At 40.5% G+C, this 22550-nt stretch overlaps 2 protein-coding genes across 2 annotated transcripts; one reads left to right on the forward strand and one right to left on the reverse strand.

Moving 5' to 3' along the window:
- Positions 1-387: 387 nt before the first annotated feature.
- Positions 388-19648, reverse strand: LOC107190050 (ATP-binding cassette sub-family A member 5-like). Its single transcript, XM_015578772.1, has 23 exons — positions 19556-19648; positions 11876-12049; positions 11096-11277; positions 10128-10332; positions 9248-9323; positions 8932-9085; positions 8567-8753; positions 8289-8432; positions 8044-8194; positions 7119-7192; positions 6577-7029; positions 5999-6348; positions 5504-5910; positions 5172-5432; positions 4428-4695; positions 4174-4348; positions 3759-4095; positions 3237-3511; positions 3006-3152; positions 2545-2924; positions 2243-2450; positions 1818-2157; positions 388-1356 (listed from the first exon to the last, which is right to left on the reverse strand). The coding sequence occupies exons 1-23, from the start codon at positions 19646-19648 to the stop codon at positions 1250-1252; spliced, it is 5148 nt and encodes a 1715-aa protein (XP_015434258.1). The 3' UTR covers positions 388-1249.
- Positions 13511-15521, forward strand: LOC107190049 (tubulin polyglutamylase complex subunit 2). Its single transcript, XM_015578771.1, has 2 exons — positions 13511-13754; positions 14929-15521. Exons 1-2 carry the CDS (start codon positions 13511-13513, stop codon positions 15519-15521), a joined length of 837 nt encoding a protein of 278 aa, XP_015434257.1.
- Positions 19649-22550: the final 2902 nt, after the last annotated feature.

The following is a 22550-nucleotide window of genomic DNA, read 5'->3' on the forward strand; positions in this document are numbered from 1 at the left end:
TGGTGAAAAGCAAATCATTTGAAATATTACAATGAAGTTTAATTCGTGGACCATTGAAATTCTCTTAGATTACTGTTATTCGATTCTAGTCCACCCTATCATTCTCCACTGGCTTTCGTCCGGAAATGTCTCGCGTTGAATTATTATCATATTTACGCGCTATTGAGGCAAGATTAACAACCTATCGTGTGTCTGTCTCATTATTCGAAAGGCTTTTGGTAAAGACCACAAGCGAGATGGAGAAATATTTATAAATACATACTACGTACTATTATATATGCACAAATTAAGAGTCATTCCCGATTGTACAGATCCAGATGTATTCTGGATACAATCGCCATCCACTTCTAAATAATAATATGTCATCGTGTTAACAGTTACTCGATGTAATCTCGAGCAATTATAAATGTTTACTTAGACAAAGAGTCCTGTACATGTTTACGTTCACCAATGCACATACATAGGTAGTCCATTTAGAGTTCACTGCGTTTAAAAAGTATTTAATACCGGTCTGGAGATTCTTATTCTCTGTTTTCCCTGTCAACGGATGCTTCGTGTATTTATAATCGATGATAATAAACGTTCCAATTCCACAGCAATATTAATTCGCGAGACCTATTCCTAGGAATCGAATAATAGACTAGATTACAATACAATTCGAAAATCTGCAGTGTTGAATAGTATTATTTTATCACTTCTGCTGACGTTAGGAGATATCATTCACAGTCTCCGTTATTTACAAGTCGTTAACTTTACATGTATGTTTATTTCATATCCCACGACATAATCACTTCAGGAAGTCACTGTATAATTCTGACGAACATAACAATGTAGAACATCGGCACGTAAAAGAAAAGATGTACCATTTAACTCGTGTCTCTCTCTCTCTCTCTCTCTCTCTCTCTCTCTCTCTCTTTCTCTCAGTGTTAGGTCGATCGACGTATATCGTAAACATAGTACGATTCTTTTTTTTTTCTTTTGTTCACTTACGACTTACAGGATCGTCGGGTTCAAAACAGGAATAATGTAACTGCAAAGTCTGCACCGAACGGTAACGTGAAACTTCTTTGTTATCAGAACGTTCTTGATACTTACGAGCGCAGAGATCATTCTGTCTTTACCGATTCCCGACAGTATACACAACGGAACATTAACGAACAGATATCACTATTCTCGATTCGTTTACACTTGAACAGTCCCACGAGTATTTCACTGTGTAATACATTCGAATAAACACACTCCCTGTGAGTCATGATTCTCCCGAATTCGATTCGTCGTAGTGCGAAAATTTCAGAAAAACTTGCTCCAGAGTGGTTTGGCTGAAGCTGTACTCTTCAATGTCCAGCTCGAGCTTCGCTGAAAATCGAATACCAAATGTCATTGACACGGTATTATTATGTTTATCCTAAGAATTATTTGCAACCACGCAGAAATAAAACAACGTTTGGGGTTAAGATATCTGTCCCGCGTACACGGCTGAACGAGACCACACAAAAAATAGTATGGGCACAGTCATGGCCAACTACAGCACAGGCCGGAACATAGTAAATTTGGCAACGCTGTAATCAGTCCCATGAGAATTAAGGAAAAACCGGTAGCGTTATGTGGTACCGGCTAGATAAATTTACATGTAAATGAGTCAACTGACCCTTATTAAATATGCATATAAAAGCGACGTATACAGTAGTTTAATTGGACTCGATCGGACCATCAATCGGACTGATGTTTAGTTTTGATACGGTGTTGCAACATCATATGTTCCGGCCTGTACTAGAGTCGGCCATGGCACAGTGGTTAAGAAACTTTATATGCCTAACCTTTCTCCAACTGCGTGAAGCACTCGGCCAGCGAGTTGACTGCGTGTTGGGGAACGCCGAATACTAATCTGTCGGCGAAACTTTCCTCCAGGGTGGCGTCCGGGAACAGGCTCGAAACGAACTCTTTCAGACCCGTAATCCGGTCGCCGGAAGGTGTCGTGGGTGTACAATCACCGCCCAGAAGTTTCATCTCAAGGGTGTATCCAGCACCGTAAAGATTCTTCAGATGTTGGGTAGATCCAATACACCTCATCTCTCCCTTCACCATTATACCCACCCTTGAGCACAAAGCATCGGCTTCCTCCATCGAATGCGTCGTTAAAATTGCCCCTCTGCCACCCTGCGGATGAAAATATTTTTTCTTTCAGCACAAGTGGTGTCGAGCCTTGCGACGACAATAGAAAATATTATACTTTGATGGACACCTGGAAGCTGGCGAGGATCGTATCCCATAAAAATCTTTTCGACCTAGGATCCATCCCTGTACTGGGCTCGTCCATTAAAACGACTTTTGGACCACCTATCATTGCCATCGCGAAACTGAGTTTCCTTCTTGTCCCACCGGAGCATTCCTGCGTTTGCTTGTCAGCATGCTCGTGAATTTGTAGACCGGACAGATACAGGTCTACGATTCTGTTAAAAAAGAAAAGAAAATAGAGCTTATTTATAGTTTCCTTATTAATTTTGTGGACGTCTGAAAAGTGCCGAGAGTATGTGTAAATTTTACCGGCCGATATCTCCCCACGGTACACCGCGTATAGCGGCGTAACACTCTAAATGTTCCCGGACAGTGATGTTCTTCCACTGAGCATCGTGTTGCGGACAATATCCCATCTGTCTGAAAGCCTCCGTCATATGGGAATGAATATTGTTACCGCCGATCTGAACCCTGCCCCGAGTGGCCGCCTCCTCCGCTATGATAATTTTCATTGTTGTAGTTTTACCAGCGCCATTGTGACCCAGTAAACCGAATACCTCTCCTGGTTCCACCGCCAACGAGAGATTTCTCACGGCGACTTTTCGTTGTTTTTGACTGACCTCCTCCTCTTGTTTAGAGCAACAACTACAGGAGCCTGACTCTCGATGTCGGTACTCCTTCCTCAAATTCTAAACAACGAATCGTTTTCAATTTAATCGTAATTAATTGAACTTAATCTAACACTGGAAAGTCTTCTTTGACATTCGTACCTGTACCAGAACTACAGGCGGTTCCTGAACGGACGATGAAGTAATGAGATTAAAAACTTTCTGCCTCTCGGCTTTAACATCCGAGTCCTCATGTTCGCCAATATCAGTGTTCTCCATTATTTCCTCGCCTATGGAGCCTCCGTTACGCTACGAGTATAAGAATGTAACAATTTTCGATATAGTATTTCGATACAGTACTTGGAATATACAAAAAAAAAAACGTATTCTAACCAGAAAATGCTTGAATATGTCGCTGACGTTGCCACCGCTCTTTTTGATATCCAATAACAAAAGTATAAAGAACCACACCGGGAAGTGCAGAAGCACTCCAAAGGCCATTATAATTATTTCCGTGGTCAAATAATCGGACATAGTTAGATGATGGCAAGCGGCGTTGATGGAGCACATTAGGTGGACTCGTTCTACATAATACACCGCAGCATACGGCACATACAATGTGTTTAATAAAGAGAAGATTACGTGCAGAATGAATGCAGCTGTTCCACCTGAAAGAACAATTTGGCTATTGTTAGAAAATCCGACCGTCTAAAAGCAAATGTTCAACAGAATCATCGAAATTTCATGCAATAGTATGATACAGCACATATTCGCCGGTAATTTCACATTTTTCTAACGAATCATCTGCTTTTTATTAAGAACTCAGTGATGTATTCCCAATGTCCCGAATGTCACGGAAATAGCTATGGTAATACTGTATGTACTTAATCTTTTAAGAATGAAATTATTACTTACTAAGACCGAGCATATCGAGACTCGTAACTAGTATAAAGGGTATGAGCCCGAAGAAGGTAACAATATTGGGTAGAATACTCTGTGCAGAATCCATCTTGTCGAACATGTAACTCAGACACGTGGAGAACAGAATGGATGCCGGGCAATAAAGCATTAAAAGACCGCCAAGGGTGATGAGCGCTGGTATCTCTTGAAGCGAAGGCACATCGAAGAGGAATATGATGCCGAGTATACAGAGACAGATGAACGTTATCAGGCTGACAAGTACGATAAAGTAGGTCAGGAAGTACATCGAAAACGTCAGACCATTCACACGTAGTTGATTCTTCGCTTTTATCTACAGAACATGTAATTGTGACCAATTAACAAGCTGTTAACACCTTCAATGGTCATTTAATAGAAGCCAATATATTACCTCTCGATCGTAGACCATGTCCACGACTAAGACTATCGGCAAAAGAACGAAATTCATTCCGATAAGCCCAGCAGAGCTGGCTGTGCCAATATTGAATTCCTGCGGTTGAGAAGTCTGTTGGAAAGGATGAGTTTTCACCCCTATTGGCTCCAAATCTTCTTTATCCGAGAGCAACCTAATTATAAGCAATAAATTTTCAATGTAAGTGTAACTAAATTCCGGTCAATCGTGTCTCTGAGAATTAACGGTCTTACCTGTAATACGTGTTGGATAACGAATTTATCAAAATCGGTAGGGAGTGTTGCATAGTGTCGTTATAAGCGACAGTCAAATCAATTTTCCCTTCGCTGTATTTGTTAATACTGAAAACAGCCATGTGCGGTGCGACTTTCGATAAATTAGCGAAATCTCCATTGTATTCTTCAATGTATCGTATATCCTGAGCTATTCCATCGATTAAGTCGCTTATATCGTGATCGGTATGGTTAGTGTACAAAAGTTTCGTCTCCTCGCCGTAGGTATCTATCAACGATATTATACACTGACATCTTTGCGTTCTAAACAACCGCTGAATATATATACAGGGTGGACCACGAAACTATTCTACTGCCTAGCTGTTCCATCGAAAAGTTGTTTGACTAATACCACATAACAACTAAATTCTTTGTCAACCCTCTTTTTCCAGAGTTTTCAAGGTCACTTTCAGTTTTTTTTTATAGATAAACCTATAGAAGATAGTTAAGAAAAAAAATTATTTGCCAAGATGCTTACCGAATTCGTCTCAGTATCCGTTAAAAAAGACTGAAGGTGACCTTGCAAACTTTGGGAAAACAGGGGGTTGACAAAAAATTTGCTATAATCATCTTAAAGCTCTCATTGCATCATGTTACATTAGCTACAACAATTTTCGATCCTACAGTTAACAGTGGAATAATCTAAGCTGATCACATTTCGCGGTTCACCCCGTATACACATGAAATAACGAGGCTGTAGCGTACCATTGTCCAATTTTAATGACTGCATCTTGATCTCAACAGTCCGAATTCTGTTTAAATGAAGGCTAAGAGCAATCAGGAGAAGTGGAGCAACGATGGTGAAGTAGAGTAACTGAATGTTCCTGAAGAGCCTGAGTATCCTTAGGCGAAGCATAGCGTATAGGGTCTGTATGAAGTTAGGCCGGATCTTTATGGGGTCTAATCCGAGGCCGAGGACAGGAGGATTTCGATCATTATGAACGCCGTCCGGCAGATCGCCTGCGCCTGGTGTAAGAAGAATCCATGTTCCAATAACTTGATAATATTTAGAGTGGTACGGTGAACTGTGAACGTACCTTTCGCTTGACCGTCGTTCTGGACGGTGACGCCTTCGTTCTGCAAGCTCTGGTAAGACGTGCTCTTCGACTGCAACGACAACGACCTGCTCAACGCTCGATTCCGTACCATTTTCTTCGATAAATTGTCCATGGTACATTCTGTGCCCTCGTCTTTCTCAAGATGCAGGAACACCTCCTCTAGCGTGGTCATCGACACCCCGTAACTACTGATCCCCAATCTACTCGATCTGGTTTTGATCTCGTGTTCTATGGCGGAGAACAACGGGGCGAAATTCTCCACGGAATTATGGGGCAGAATGAAGCTCAGTTCCCGGCCGTGACGTCTCGCCTTCTCAGCCTTCGACACGTGTGAAGTGACCAATCTGTTAATAGCGTGCTCTCTCGCGTTCCCTTCTAGTACCAATCTGCGCAGGGGTATTTTTATCATTGATGTGTGAATTGTGTGTCAAGCATAGAATGTATTTGGTTATTCATTATATATTCTTGACTCACGTTAAATGATATCCAATACCGAATTTGTTCTTCAAGAACAACGAACTACCGCAACACCGTAATTTCCCTTTGCTGATCACCGCCTTCCTGTCCGCCAATATGTCAGCCTCGTCCATGAAATGCGTGGTTAACAATATCACCTTCCCGTGACGACGGGATTGCAAGAAGGACCACATCTGTCTTCTGGAGTAAGGATCTACACCAGCGGTCGGTTCGTCGAGAATGATAATTTTCGGATCGCCAATAATGGCGATACCCACGGACAACTTCCTCTTCTGACCGCCGCTCAAATACTTCGCAAAAGTGTCCGCTTTCTCCGACAAATCGATATCCTTCAATGTTTTCTTCACCTGGAGACGATAACAGTAGAGAATTCTGGTTAACCATGATCGTTTATAAACAATAAGAAAAATTGAAACGAAACAAAAATATTTTTCTACGATTCAAGTATGGCCTCCTATATTTCAAGATCGTTTACTCGCATATTATGAATTGTTTTCTAAAGAAAAAACAAATTTCCAAAAATCGAGTTGTTGCACGAGAATCCTCCCTTAAGAAAAAGGATTAAGTGTATTCACCTCATGATCTATCGTTGCCCTCGGAATGCCCCGTACAGCCGCGAAGAACTCAAGGTGTTCCCGTGGTGTCAGAAGATCGAACAGAATATCGTGTTGCGGGCAAACGCCTGTCATGCTACGGATCACCTGCATATCAGTGGAATCGCGAATATCGTAGCCGAAAATCAAAGCGGTGCCAGCGGTTGGCGCGGTCAAGCCGGTGAGTATGTTGAACAGACTTGTCTTCCCGGCCCCGTTGTGGCCAAGTATCGCTGTGATTTGTCCCTCGTAGATCGTTAGGTTGATGCCATTCACAGCCTTGATCTCTGGCTTGCGACACTTCTGGTAGGACTTGTAAAGGTCGACTATCCTAATGGCCTCGCGACCTTTCATCTCCCTCACCATCGGCTCGATGTCGCGGTTCGTTTCCTCGCCCGGTATGAAGGAGTTTGACTCGCCATTGGACGACGGAACCTGGACAAAACGAACCAATTCTTTCCTCTATTTTGTTCTTATGTGTTGTTCTCCAGTCGAGTTTCATCGTTAAGCGTTCATCAACTCACCCGTGGAGCCTTCCTCTGGCACCAAAAACTCCGTGTCAAACAGAACCACGGTGTTCGTTTTATTCCGTACTCGCCTAGGATTAAATTTGAATTGTATTCGTTGTGTGCCATAGCAACGAGTTACTGGGTTGAGTTTATAAATACGGTTTTTCTATTACCGTCATTCTATGTGAAATCGGACACTTCTTGGGGTAACATCGAATTTTGTTGGAACTTGGATATGTTATAGGTTTTCAATAATATATAAATGTATTTCGAAGAATTTGTGAAAATATTAAGGATTGTTCATTTTACAGCAGTTTGAAATGTTGTGTCAACCTTTTTTCGATAAATCATAACTGTTGATTTAACAAATTGATCGAAATGAGCTGTGTGTGTGCTTACAGTGGAGATACTACCTAATAAAAATTATTTCACTTGAGCAAACATATTTTTTTAACCATTTATTTTTCAATTATTTTAAATGCAATTTTAGAATAGCGGGGGTACTATTGAAAAATTTGAAGAAAATGAGGGTATAGTCACATTTGTCCTTTTTATGGACAAATTTTTTAAAATATGGAAAATTATAATTTTTTAAATTATAATTAGTCATATGAAAATTAATTGAAGTAAACGCTGCGTCGAAGCATATCGGCACGACCGATCGAGTAATGAATTATCCGTTGAACTAACAATCTTATCAGAAGAAGTTTTGTGGTTTCTTACTGTGGAGACATATCAGCAATTTATCAAATTATTTCAGTTAAAAGAAAACATTTTCCTTCGATAAAATATCCTTTGAGATACATTTATATATCACTAAAGACTACAACATATCCAAGTTTCAACAAACTCCGAAATATTACTTCAAAAAGTGTCCAATTTCGCGTGGGGCCTATATTAAATAACAGTTCAGTAAAGAACAAATCGGGAAAGAACTTACTGGGTATGACAGAGTCGAAGTAATAGGCTAAGCAGGCATACAAAAAGATGTCCAGAGTCATCATAATCAGACTTCCTCCGAAGGGTATACCAGGACTGGACCAAAGATTACCGAAATTGACTCCTTCGCCTTGTAGATCCAGCACAAGTGCCTGGATTAATTGTCACAAAGTGTCATTAGCACATTATTTGCAATTTTCGATTCGTGGGTATTAGAACAGTGTCCTTTTCTGTTTCGACACAGACCTTATCCATCGCCAAAGCAACGCCTGTCGGGCTGAGAAGAGACACCACCCAAAAGTAAATGGAGCTGGAGTCCTTCACGAAAACTTGAATGAAGTACATCAAGCTCAATATCGTCACGGCGAAATTGCCAAGTACACCGGCGGTCTGGAAGTAAAAAAAAACAAAAACTTTTGTCGATATTTCCTTGGCTAAAAAAGAAGAGTCTAATTTTCATCGCAAGCACTGGATCCGATTTCTTTTTTTCTGAAGCCCAGTATGTAAGGCTGTTCGATGCTTACCCGTGATTTGTCAAAGAATGGCGTTATCATGAAAGCGAACATGATTATGGAGAAACTGTAGAGCACTACTAAAAGGAATATCGGTAAGAAGTGTGTGTGCTGGAACATCTGTAGTGTAAAAAGTAGTATCACTCCGACCGCAGAGAGCAGCAAGACGAAGACACTGTAGATAATGAACCACGACAACCTGAAATGGAGAACGAAATGATTTTTCATTTCTGCCATGGAATCTCGATTATCTTTTTCAGGTAAGCTTGTCTACTGGCTCATGCAAGATTATAATATGTATATACAATATTCGTTGATCATGCATTGTTCACAGGGGAACTAGAATAACAGAACGCAATCTACCCATAAACACCTACCAAAACACCGAATCTTTCAGGCCCATCATCTTCATTCCTTCCTTGATCTTTTTCTCCTTTTCACCAACTATCAGGATCAGAAGGTAAGTGACGAACTGCGAGATAGCCAGTACCATAAATAGAGGTATAACAACTCTAAAGGCCAGCATCCAGTCTAAATAAAACATATCCTTAGAAATATGCCCACGAAAGAAACACAAGTATCTGTAGACTACTGTATGGTTTTTCTAACGTTAGTCGGACAGCCTTTGTATACTAAACGTGCAAAAAAAGAAATGGAAATATAATGACTATAAAATGTTGTGTATATAATTACTCGCTGTGAAGGCTTCCTTCGGGAACATTTCCAACTTAACATCCGGCAGAGCTACGTCACTGTTCCCTGTGTCCAACTGTAAATTACCAACGCACACAATTATACTAATACCATTATCGATATTGCATTATACCAGGGACAAATTCGATTGGTCGCTCAAACTCACGGCCAAGAAAACTTGGGTACCCCGAAAAATCCGATGTTGTTTGAACTCCACAGGTTTGTGGGGAATATCGATAGAAGAATCGGTCAATATTTCGTTTTTGCTGATACTTGGTTCAACAGAGTGAAACCACCTCTTAAAGGTTAATATGTCTTTTATCAATTTTCCTGTATATATCTTGAAAACTATATAGTTTACAAGATATGTAAGACAATGTGAAGACACACACTAACTTCTAAGGGGTGGCTCCACTCTAAAGAACCGCATATCAGCAAGAAGAGTCTAGAAACCCGCGTAGTTTAAAACAAATCAGAGTGTTTGGGGTACAGAATTTCCCTTGTACAGACTCCTCTCGATTATCGTCCCGAATTCGTTTTTTGCCCGAAGTCAACAAAAGCGAAGGGACAACAGTCTGCGCTTGACAATTTCCAGTCCCCCCCAGTGGTGGGGATAATGCCTGGATAATAATCGCTTAGAACAAGCCAGACAATAATCGAAAGAAGTCTGTAAGTGACTGTACTTTGAAAATATTAACAGTAGCATTGGGGAATTATTAACTGTTTATCCAAATATAGGGTGAAGTGTACATAGTGGTGGATTAGGACACAAATACAGCGTAATTTCCTAAAGTGCGCACACCTACGATCAACAGAGCCACAGTCTCTAGAAGCATAAATAACGGTTAATGGGATACAGAACGATCATCCGGTACCGTACCCTTATCTTTGTAATATCCATTATCAACTGCAACGCCAAGAAGCCAGAATGCAGGTAATTGTTCACAGGGCACGATCCACCGGTCTCTATCGACAATACGCCACCCATCCAGTGGCTGGTGTCCTTTCGACAAGTAACTGGGGCGGAATACAATTCGGTCGGCGATGGCGGACTTGTGTACGACGGATTAGTTCGTATCTCGTACCTGAAATGCAATGCTCGATTTCAGGACTAAACGATATTCAAAATTGAACAGAAATTATCCTAGATACTCATGGAAGACATTCGTCCATGCCCAAAATGATCAAAGACATACATCGTGCCCTTTGCTACCAAAAGTGAAAGCTCGAAAACGATTCACAAAATGCAGAGTTGTCGGAAATTACAGTCTCACTCCAAACAGTAAAAGTGACACATAACCGCTTTCTTCTAGCCAACTTGTGAAAGATTACACTCTTGACGATTAACAATAATCGAATTGGGTGTCTAGAAGAAGGGCGAATGTTATAAATTTTTGGAAAGGACTTTTCCGTGAAACAAGAGCCAACGTGATGTAGAAGACGCTTTGGAAAAGTTTCTAGTACTCGATAATGGCACTAGGGGTCAGGAGCTGGACAGAAAAAATTAATCATTATTATTCTTCAACTGCTACAATGAGTAATCAAATGTTTTCACGTTTTCCTGTAAATTTTATGAAACTTAACATACATCCTTTTTCTAGACACCCATTGAATTCTGCGACTATCCCATAGTGATAACTCGAAAAACATGTTTTACGTCACTTTTATCGCAAGGGTGCGAAATACTGCATTTACAATATTTATCGTACTATCCCGATTTCCTATATTGATGCATTGCCAAACAAAACCACTCCTGGGAATGGGTGACACTACGTTTGGTCTAGATTCAATCTTTATGATAATGGTAGACACAAAAGCGAATAAATACATGTTGCACAACTATCTTACAGAAGACGCTGTGATATCGGCTGAGAATTCTCGAAAATTACGGCTAGTGGTACACTATACGGGTCCCTCCAGTACGCAGCCTGCAGGTCATCCTTCGTGTCGAACACCATGAAATTCAAGGGGAGTTTGCCAGGATAATCCCACATCGATAACCATAGGGTATTCATCGAGTTCAAGAAGTTCTGGAAAATCGAAGGAACACGATCAAAGAAACGTTTCTCAAGGGGAAATTGTTCAGGATCAGGTTTAGACTAGTGATGGTCGATACACGTAAATTCTATTAATATTTCGTGGCGATATATATCGGTGGTCAAAATATCGACATGGCTAAAATATCAGTAACAAAGTATCGATGATGTCGTCAGTATCGATTATCGATATTTGTAAATTATTATAGATTCTTCTCGATTATCGTCTGACTTGTTCTACACGATTATTGTCCAGGCGTTATCCCCACCACTGGAGGAGGGTAAAAAAAAAACGAATTTACGAGGGTATGAAGCGTTTCTCCCTATAAGATTATTGTCCCAGCAAGAATCCAAGTTCGGAACGATAATCGAGAGGATTCTGTATCTGTATCCTGGTACTTAAAAAGAAAAAAGCTTAAATAAATGGCTATATGTGGTGTTAATTGTTAATGTCCATTATTGCTAACTGATGTAGAATTCTCTCAACTTGAAGAAATTTAATGCACCCAAATGTATAAGAACAATCTTTATACGTAATTTTGTGCGAATTGAGACGGTTAGTAGTTGAATATATACATAAATATGTACACACCAAAGTTTCCGTCGAGTTCGGGACAACAGCAATCGTGTTGTTCTTCAATCCGTTGAATGTGTTGAATATACCGCCCTCCTGCCTCTGTGACATCATCGCCGGATAATTTGGATTCGGTAGCAACACTTTCACCACGATCAGAATGCCTAAAGTGCAGAGGGGTAGGAAGATCTCCTGCAAATACAAGCAAATCGTTCGGCGTGAATAACAGAAAAAAACCACCGTGGAACAACTCTTATACGAATTCTGCCGACTTATAATACATTTTTTACACAGCTGAAAAAAAATTATTACCGCCGTATTATAGCACCCACTCTACACCCAGCAACTTTTGTTAATAAAGTTTATTCATATCTTCGAAGATAACGGAGATATTCGAGTGGTAATTCTTATTGGACCACCCTGTACATACGCGGTTGCAGGGAATTTCACGTCATTCTTTGTACAGGCCAGATATAATAACCGGTTTAATGAAAAGAGGGTTGCATAGGCGGGGCTGAAGTTGCGCAAAGGGGGTAGGGTGGGACGAAACACACGGGAACATGTTCATCAACCCCCAATTGATACTTAATAATGCACGTCACGAAATCATATACGATTATCTCGATTCGAAATGGCAGGGTAACCGCTGAAAAGAAACTCACCCTCCCGACCCCTGTGCATAGAATAAAGCCCACCTGTACTCTATCCCATACACCTGTCGTGCAGGGCGGCCGAGCATCCCCTGCGCAAGCGTTCGATACACAACCTACCACCCCTCTGGTAGTAGAAAACACGAACAAGTGGATACGGTTTTGATATTCCCGGTCACCATGGCGATCAACAACCGAATAAACCAGTCTCACCTGGGCCCCTAGACCGCCCTCGATTCATCGGAAAACCGAATGGGATTCAGCTGGGGTCTCTCTTCTGTGGATTTTGCGTGAAAATTGTTGAGGACCAGAACGATCAGGTGAACCAATAATTTGACGACAAAAGTCTTACTGAGACTACTCGATTGGTCTTACACAAGTACAGAAAGCTTCTGCTAATGAACTAGGTTGTTAATATTATTTCACATTTTTTTTTTTCGAGTAAATGTACGTACGATAAGGTGTAGAATTCCTTTTGTTTCTGGGGCAATTGTTATCCGATAAAGTGATTTCTGGGGGCTGGAGTAGTCACGAAAATCGTCAGGCAAGGGGTTAAGGGGTCATTCTACTTTGACGGCCGGGAGATGTTAAGCTACGTTCAGGGATTGTTTTCCTCGGCGAATACGATGTGTAATCGAATGCGTTATGTTAAGTATTTATTGAAGTAGGGGTAACATAAAAAAATTGCAGAAATAATTTTATTATTTTTTGTTTTATGTTTTTTCTTAACGAATTCGACGACCTGTAGCATGACGGTATTAAAAAAAAAAGATGCATTAACCTATAAAAAAACTCAAGGTCACCTTGACATCTAAAAAAAAAATAAGACATACAAAGATCACATTGCATCCGTCTGATGTTTTTTGATCCAACCAATATGTAACGAGTTATTTTACGTAATAGTTCTTATTGACTCACCTTATATATGTCAACTATTTGTTTGTTTTAATTTGAATTTAGCTAGATTGAGCAAAATACGACACAGTGGGGCGACGGGGGTGCAATGTCGTTTTTCGTGGACGTCGTCACCGAGGACTCGTTTTACGAGAATCTCACGGTGGGCGTGGTGAAGATCCTCGAGGGTTTGCCGTACGTAAAGAACGTGCGAGTGGAGAGGCGAAACGGATGCGAGGACACCGTAATCAGCAACTGGGAGCAACGTCATTGTTGCCTGCTCCCAGAGGATCTTAGGAACTTTTATCTGTCGATCGACGGTTTTCAGCTTCTCTGGAATCTCGAAATAGCAGGTAAACCACTCTCCCGAGACTTATCCTCCTCCCAGTCTCCCCAGCCCCGTGACTCTTAAGACTTTAGGATCTAAAGTTTAAACGTTCGTCTATTCAAATTCTTCTATCCGTCGTTCATTGGAAATAACTGACGTGTCTTGAAATGTTTTGACTGAATTTTAAAGAAAGCGGATATTTTCTTTTTAAGAATGGAGTTTTTTGGAAGGACGGCAAAATCGATCGAATTTCGAAGTGCTGAAAACCGATAGATAGAAAGAATCTAGCACCTTTGGTTTTAAAAAAATACACAAGAGAAAATTAATATGAACAGAAAAAAGAGAAAATTATATACAGTCTCGTAATTCCACAGAGACATCCCATTATTAATTCGTAACCTGACAAAAGTTAGGTCGATACTGATTTTTTTTGTATGGATTCCCTGTCAGCTTTAGGGGTGATATTTATAAAACCCAGCAGACACCGATTCAGTGCTTATTAAGTCCATTGTAATTTCTTCTTTTCCTACTGTTGTTCCCATTCTGTCTTCACATTCTTAGGCTTTGACTCTTTGACCTGCTCCAAGATTTAACCTGTCATAGGAATAATTCGAATTTTTTATAGAAATATTGAATTCTTTCGAATTTTAGGGGGTGTAAAATATTTTCGGTCATAAAAGAACCTAACGTGGAATTCTAATTTTTTAGAAGGGTTTGTCTTTTAAGGATAAACTACCCCCATGTTGAATTAAAAAAAAAATAATAAAAGTATTGGCAAAGAGGAAAATATACGCAACTATAGTACCAGATAACGAAATTATATTGTTTCACACGTGTGGTTGACATTTGATTGCAAAGAGTTAGTAAAAGAAACCCTTTGGGATTTTTCGTTAATATCTCGTTAACAAACCCTCGGATAATATTTTTACCAAGGAAACACTTGTTCCAAATCACCTCACGAGTGACCCATTCCAGGGACCTGCAACACTTCTGTTACACCCTCTATATTTCCCCCAAATACAGTCGAATACTCAAAAAAATATTCTTTCCGATCATAATATGAAATCGTCCCTGAAGAGTTCAGAAACTAGGTCCGCAACAGTACCCCAAATTACAGGTATCAAAACTTTCCCAATCCCCAAAAGAAATAAGTACAATCGTTCCAATTTCCACAAATGATCCTCTCCCCCCGGCGACAGGTGAAGAATTCTCAGTGGGTCGAATGGAGATCGGCAGTTTCTCCACGCTGAAACGATGCTCGACCACCAGGGACCATCAACTCGACTGTCCCAGACAAGAGTCCACGGATCCAGGATCGGAAATTGAGCCCAGAAGCAGCGCCGTGGACCTGGAGAACGCTTGCTCTCTACAAGCCGGAAGTTCACAAAGTTGCAAGATGTTCGAGATCGCCCGTTGTTATCCAGAGATCGGAATGACCAAGGTATACTTGGTGTATTGCACGAAACCCGAGGCGGAAGCGGCGCCGAGCATCTGGCTGCACCGGGAGGAGCTAGATCGATGGTACCACCTGGCTGACAGCTTCACCGTCTACTTCCGGATGATGCTGGTCCACCTTGGTCTACCGTTGTGGCAGTGTTGCGTGGCCGGCGTAACGCTGCCTACTTGGGTCGAGCAAGTCTACTTTCTGGTCGGTCCGCATCTGTTGCCAGCCACCGTTGAGGCCACCGAAACAATATCCGCCACCTTGTGGAGCAACGGGCCCACCAATGTCATCGATCCGGGGATCTTCAAGGGGAAGGACGGCAAGCAGAAAATCCCGCGGAGGAAGTAAACATCGATAAAGAAACGTAGACGCAAGCAGTTATTTACATAGAATCCCTGGCCATATTAAAGTGACCGTTTGAAAATTGTATAGAGAAATTTTTTTTAACAAATCAAATAAATATTTATTCATGTAAGCCAAAATCCGTACGAAATATTAGGTTAATGGTAAATATAATACAATAGTCAAGAGAGACAATTTTTTTTATATGCAAAGAAATATTGTTAATCAGTATTTGGTTATTTCCTCACTTTGCCGCTATGACAACAGGTACCCTCGCGAGCAAATTCGGCTTCCGCTAGGGAAAAAAGTGGCGTAGAAGAAAATTCTTAATCGTATATTAATTTCTTTTAGATGTTCGTTATGATTTGAATGGTAGATCATTTTTTTCTATTAAAACTTTCTTATTTATAATGTTTTCTTTAGAAATTTCTCGTTTCAGGAGTTTCCAAACATTCTTAGTGGGATTAAGGTCAGTCGAGTCCGCGTAAAGATTCTCCCCGCGATTGTCATTCCCTTTGTCTTCCACTCGGCCCCGTCGAGGTTGAACAATTTTATGGTGGAAGGCTAGTTAATCGAGTGGCTCGCCGTTAGGAGGCGCGGGACTAAGTATAGACAGGAATACTTATTTTCTGTATAAATCGATTTTCTCCACCTCTAACGAGCTATATTTAGGCCCTCGATTCACCCCCCTCCAACCCGTCACTGTTGATCTACCGGATAGACCCTTTATCGCGGCACACGCCGAAGTGAGCAAACTGGAGGTCCTCGGAATTTCGGAACCCGGCATTTGGTTGACTGAAATGCAAGGGGAGAAGGTGTCCACTAGTGATGGACGATATAGTATCGATATTTCAAATATCGCAAACTTTCCACGAAGTTTGCCATTGGTCGATTTTTGTTTGCACACTGTTATCTGATAATCTGCCTTAGTAAATATCTGCTAAAACAAATTATTTCTCTTCATTTTTCGATACTCTGGGTATCAATACGTATCGATACCAAATCTCGATATAATCCTAATGTATCCCCATTACTAGTGTCCACCTTACCACATTATCTATCTGTTGCTATTTAACAAGGGACTATTATTAAACAGTTCAATCACGAATAACATTCATGGAAAAATATTAAAAACTCTAACGGAATAACGTAATAATTTCTTTTGCGTTTAAGGGTAATATTAATAAGCCATTTATTTTTAAGCACTGAAATTTAAAAAACTATGGACTACCTGTCAATAAAATGTTAATTTACAGAAAAACGTTACACCAACAATCATTACACAGACACATGTGTCCGAATTCCCGGAAACATGTGACGTCGATCGAAGTCAGTGTCGCTGAATCCGGTGGTCAGTGCATGAACTTTTCGAGGAAACGTTTTGTCGTTTTGTCCAATATTACGACCTTCCGTCGTGTCCATGGAAATGTCCGGCATCAAATTGAAATACAGACTCCTCTCGATTATTGTCCCGATCCCGGGTCTGCTCCGGGACAATAATCTTTTAGGGAGAAATGCTGCAGACCCTCGTAATTCCGTTTCTTGCCCGAAGTCCGAGCGTCGGCAACAAAAGGACAATAATCGTGTAGAACAAGCCAGACGATAATCGAGAGGTGTCTGTACTAGGTTCTGGCACACGCTGTTTGCGGAAAGAAGTGACATTTTTTTTTCAAAAGTGGAATGAAACCATGGCAAACTGATTTAGCATGTAAGGAGACAGAGAAATGTTGGACAAAATCGACGCCAGGGTGCCGAAATTTGAATTCATGATCATCGAAAACGGGAAGTGAAAGAAATGAGTAGAAAGGGAGGGGGAGGGGGAACCCCATCGGATGGCGACGAAGTGACTTTGCCGTCCGCCGGACCGCCTCCCTCCCCCCGGCCCCTGGCTCTGGCAACCGAAAGGGAGGGCGAGCTGCCAATTCGTTTTCGGTGGGTGTGTTTTTTGCGTGCGCCTTGTGCCAACTGGGCCAAGGGTCGACCGACGGAGAGAGAACTTTTCTGTTTTCTCCAAACTCTCTCTTACCCCTTTCTGCCTTGTCCCCCGTCCGCGATAGTAAATCGTGGACACCAACAACGCGCCGGGACCGCGGAAAGAACACAGAGCGCCGCCTACTCTACGTGACCGAGCATTAACCGTCAAGACCGAGGAACCGTTACAAACAGGGAAAACAAAATACGAGATCAGAGATGATATCTTTCTCTTGATGATGATCCGTCGTTTTTCGCGGAGAAAAATTTCATAAATACTGGCTGTTCGTCTCTTTTCGTCGGTTTTATCGTTGTTCAAAAGAAGAAAGTCCGGTTTTGAGGCTAGATGGTTCTTAAAATAAATCTGATCGCAGGAATTGTGACGCGTTTGGTGTTTGCACGTGGAGTGTGTATATACGTTTATTCGTGGGGTGTTTGGTCACCGTGATGGGTAGGGTGGAGATCCGTGCGAATATAGATTTTCTCGTGGACTAATTTACAGACAAATGGAATTATGTACGGGGAAATTCTTCTGATAGTCGTTGAGGGTGTTGACAGATCTCACAACTGGAATAGAAACATCGTTAACCCCTGCGCGATCCATGTTATTTTTACTGCTTCCCACATACCCCCATAGGGTCTTTTATGTCTAGACCTTTTTTTTTATCTTACCCTGATAACTGCATTTGTCTACTACGACAGACGCCTACTTTCTCACTTTAGTGACAATATCGTTAACGCCCAGACCCTTAGATCGTTATTTGAAAATTATGAGACTGATACATGTGTTGTATCCTGTGATTTTTATGTCGAAAATACAGATATTAAACGAAGCTGTTTGTTTTTTTAAACTTATTTTTATACCTTTAACGCACAAACACCTGTTTTGGGGACAAAAATTATTTCTCGGGCGTATCGTCTATGTATCACCCATCCCCCATTCATATCATCGTTTCTCACCCCCAATCGAGAATCGAATAAAGCGCTTCGACTACGTGAACGTCAAAGTGACGATATTCTATATTCCCTGCATTATTATTTGCACACTGGCGATACGAGTCCTTTGTACCAATCCCCTGATCCCATCCTATATCTGATATCACATCGGAGAGACAAAAGAAGGCAGTTTCAGACGAAAACATCAAAGCGAACGAGAGACGAGAAACCAAAATTTCGCTATTCTTCAGTTTCAAAGACCATCTAGTCGAGTTCTCCATGACGAAACTATATGCTCCAGAGGATTTCATATATGTACTTCAGAAATGACACTAACCCTTTCAGACCTGAATTTTCTTTTAAGAGTAAAAACAAATATTTGATTACACATTTTAACTCAATACTCTTTAGATATTATATTTAAAAAACGATTTAAAAAAAAAGGTTTGTTATTCAATTCTGAATTCACTAGACCTACTAAAAACACAGAACATGAAAAAATTCAAATTTATAAGAAAAATATGGATCTGCAACACACTGTATCTAAGTTTTTGTGGTGAAATTGTAAGAAACTTCGTGTATATGACCACCAGGTCTGAAAGGGTTAAATAATCAAATCCTTTCTCTATCTTGAATCCCTAACCGGAGTGGTGACTTTAATCGCAGAACCACAGAAACGTTCCGTTGCAAATCCAATTTTCTTTGTCCATAGGTGCTGGCCGGTGTTCGTGTATCGAAACGAAGAATCTTAAATATTTTCTGAAGTTTAAACACAATCAATTACATTTCAAACACCTCACCGTGATCGACACAATTTTCCATCACAAATGTACTTAAGTATCAACTTGCACCTTGGATCCATAGACAGAATATTTCTATAGAAATATTTCTATAATTTATAATTATATTTCGATAATTTATAATAGAAATATTTCTATGTCTATGATTGGATCGTACGGCTATTTTCATTCCTCCGACGTCAACGCAGAACAAACAGTTCGAATTAAAGACACCTATCGAATGTCGATCACAGACATAACCAAAAACACAAAAAAAAAAAAAAAAAAAAAAAAAAAAAAAAATGAGAACAAAAAGGTTCGTGAATAATTTTATAATGCTGATCGTGGACGTACCGATGTAGTCTTTCGTTTTTCTCGTTTCTTCAGCAACAGATTTCTCACGAGCATCGCTCGCAGTTGAGACAAGTAGACCCCGCACGAACCCATTCTGCGAGACGCACTCGTCCTCTCCATTTCTGTAACAAAGAAAAAGACAATGAGACTAACAAGGGAATTTTCGATTTTTTCTTTAAACTAGACAGATTTGTACGGGACTTCGACAGGAGCATGGGACAATTTTTCGTTTATCGCTGATGTTCTGTTCTTCTGGGTGAAACCGCCCCTTAAAGGTTAATGTATCTTTTCGAAAATCGAAATTTTCAAGGTATACCCAAGTTTTCTTGTCAGATAAATCGACATAGCGACGATCGTTTCTCGAGTAATCGGTGCAACGTGTTAGTTCAAGCGCACGTGGGCTTCTCTCATAACGAATGGGCTGACCTGTTAGAGGCTGCCAAGTTCCATTGCATACCCTAAGACTTCGTCGCCCGAGCCAAGTCTTTGGAATTCCTGTTTTGAGCGTCTGGACAAATGGATACACCATTTGTACCTTCAACACATTCTTCGTGATTTTTTTAACCCTTTGCACTCCGAGTCATTTTTACTATGAGGAACCAGCTACTCCAGGACTATTTAATTTTAACATACAATTATACATGCAACGTAACAGTAGAGGCCCCCATGGAAAAGTGAAGAATATTTTAATTTTTAAATGTATAAAAATACAAAGTTACTTTTAGATTTCGCCGCTGTCGCCGGAGTAGAAAGGGTTAATATCCGACTGGAGATTTTAGGGGATCCAATTCGAAACTACTAATTCGGTGTATCTACTTTTTACAGAATTTTCGTATTAACCATTTATTCCTCAAGCCCATTTTTTTATTCGTAAATCTACCCTGTCGGGAAAAATCACACAAATCTTTCTAATTGATAATAAGTATATCCCCCGACTGCATTCATCATTCTTTCACCGCCACGACTCGTAATCCATTCTTCCCTATATAATTCCGTAATTTAATCGTACATCATTTAAACTTTTGATTTTTATGCGATGCTGAAACGAAAACGTTGCGAACCATGAATCTTCATTATCATCGTGATGCCCAATAGCTAACCTGAAGTCTACACAGAAGATCGCTCGTTTAAAAGGAAACTTTACCTCGAAAATTCCAATTGTTCTTTATAACTCCGTAAACTTGTAGAAGACCTCCATAGAAGTATCGCGCAATATTTCGTTTTTGCTGCTATTCGATTCTTCAGGGTGAAACCACCACTTAAACCGCCTTTTCCTATTTTCCTGTATATCTTCAAAATTATTGCAAATATCAAAAAATTGTTACAATGAAAATTTTATAATCCTTTATACTCTATAAAAAATCTGTTTTTTCAAATGAATAAATAAACGAATTTTGAACAATTTCATTGCACAGTTCTATAGAGTATAAGAAGCCATTAAATTTTTATTCGAACAATTTTTTGATATCTATCATAATTTTCAAAATATACAGTAAACCAAGAAAAGGCATATTAACCAATAAGGGGCGGTTTCACCCCAGAAAACCGAATACTAGCAAAAACGAAAATTTGCCAGATGCTTCTGTCGACGACTGTCTAAATCTGTGGCGGAGTTTTCGAAGTATATCGTAGTTCCCTTTTCAGTGTCTTCCAAAACGCGTAAAAAAATTGTTTCGTCGATCGAGCGTCACACCTTTCATCAGAGCAGGCCCGTAACGTCTGGCTCGCGCAGAAACAGTCGCGCGATCTGGTCGATAATTCGTCGTTTGCACCATTTAAGCGTTCGCGCGTGTAACAGCGAGCAATATGCCAGTGAATAATGTCAAGGTCCTCGCATAGTTCCGTACCCGTGGCTTACGAAAAAGGAAAAAAAAAAAAGGCGTAAAAGGCCGATTGTGCGAGCACCTGGTTCGTTGTACGACATCGAACAAAAAGACTTGCAGGGGATCGAGAGAAAATGAAGAAGCCAAGGCTTCCGGTCGGTTCTACGTAATTCTCTAATGATTCTTGCCGCTTGTAGCTAGACACTACATATATGGACCCGTCGGTAAGAATTATTCGAGCATTAGTTACAGGACCCTCTTGTGCACAAGTGAATTAATATTATTAACAAAATTTTACAAGTTACTAGTACTAGTAAATTCTGTTGTACAGTAGAAATAAGTTTCTTAACCCTTGAAATTTCACCCCATGCGAATTTTATTTTAATAGAGTAAAGTCTCGATAACTGCGCGGAAGGATCTCTACGTTAAATGCGTGCTGCGTCATCCCTACGAAATATCGTTCTTGAAGTGACAATTCGTGATGGGCGTGGAACCTGTTCAAGTGCATATTTCGTTACCCCTCCACTTTTGTTGTCGAGGTTCGAGCTTCGGAAAAAAGAACGAATTTACGAAGGTCTGAAGCATTTCTCCCTGTAAGATTATTGTCCCGGCGCGGACCCGAGTTCGGGACGATAATCGAGAGGATTCTGTACATCGACACTAAAGATACTAAAAGAGTTAACAACGAGTGTACCGCCAGCAGACTGTAACTTTTTGGAAGAAACATAAAATTTAGACTACAAACCGCTCAGTTGATTTAGCGGTTCCATTGTAAAGTTTATCAAATTCCTTCGAACTGCTCGACAAAGAATGACGAACACTATTACAGGTTTCAAAGAAATGAATTTTCGCGGTCAGGCTGTAATAATAAAAGCGCTAAATACTTTTGGCCAAGGCTGTACGTACACTTGCACAATCACGGGCAGTTTAATAATTAGAAATATTCTCATTGATCGACAGTCACGGTTACGTTCCAATTTAGCCAAGCTCGAGTCGAATCACTGCTGAACGTGCTCTGAATGATAACGGACACATAAGTACGCGTCCTGGGGCCATTTATGGGATTCGTTACCATCATTGGTCGCGATATAAACAACGTATAACACATCGCGTGCATTTTCTTCTTCCTGATCGTTGCGTCACTTGCTTGTGACGACTGTCGTTACATAATT

This window comes from Dufourea novaeangliae, unplaced genomic scaffold (genome assembly GCF_001272555.1).
Source record: "Dufourea novaeangliae isolate 0120121106 unplaced genomic scaffold, ASM127255v1 scaffold172, whole genome shotgun sequence".
Taxonomy (NCBI): Eukaryota; Metazoa; Arthropoda; class Insecta; order Hymenoptera; family Halictidae; genus Dufourea; species Dufourea novaeangliae.

Excerpts from the sequence above, each read along its gene's own strand:
- LOC107190049 (XM_015578771.1), top strand. The coding sequence starts at position 13,511 with ATGTCGTTTTTCGTGGACGTCGTCACCGAGGACTCGTTTTACGAGAAT. Across the intron at positions 13,755-14,928 it reads CTGGAATCTCGAAATAGCAG|GTGAAGAATTCTCAGTGGGT; the intron begins GTAAACCACTCT and ends CCCCGGCGACAG.
- LOC107190050 (XM_015578772.1), bottom strand. The coding sequence starts at position 19,648 with ATGGGTTCGTGCGGGGTCTACTTGTCTCAACTGCGAGCGATGCTCGTG. Across the intron at positions 8,195-8,288 it reads TTGCTTTGGCGATGGATAAG|GCACTTGTGCTGGATCTACA; the intron begins GTCTGTGTCGAA and ends CAATTAATCCAG. Across the intron at positions 2,158-2,242 it reads CGATCCTCGCCAGCTTCCAG|GGTGGCAGAGGGGCAATTTT; the intron begins GTGTCCATCAAA and ends TTTCATCCGCAG.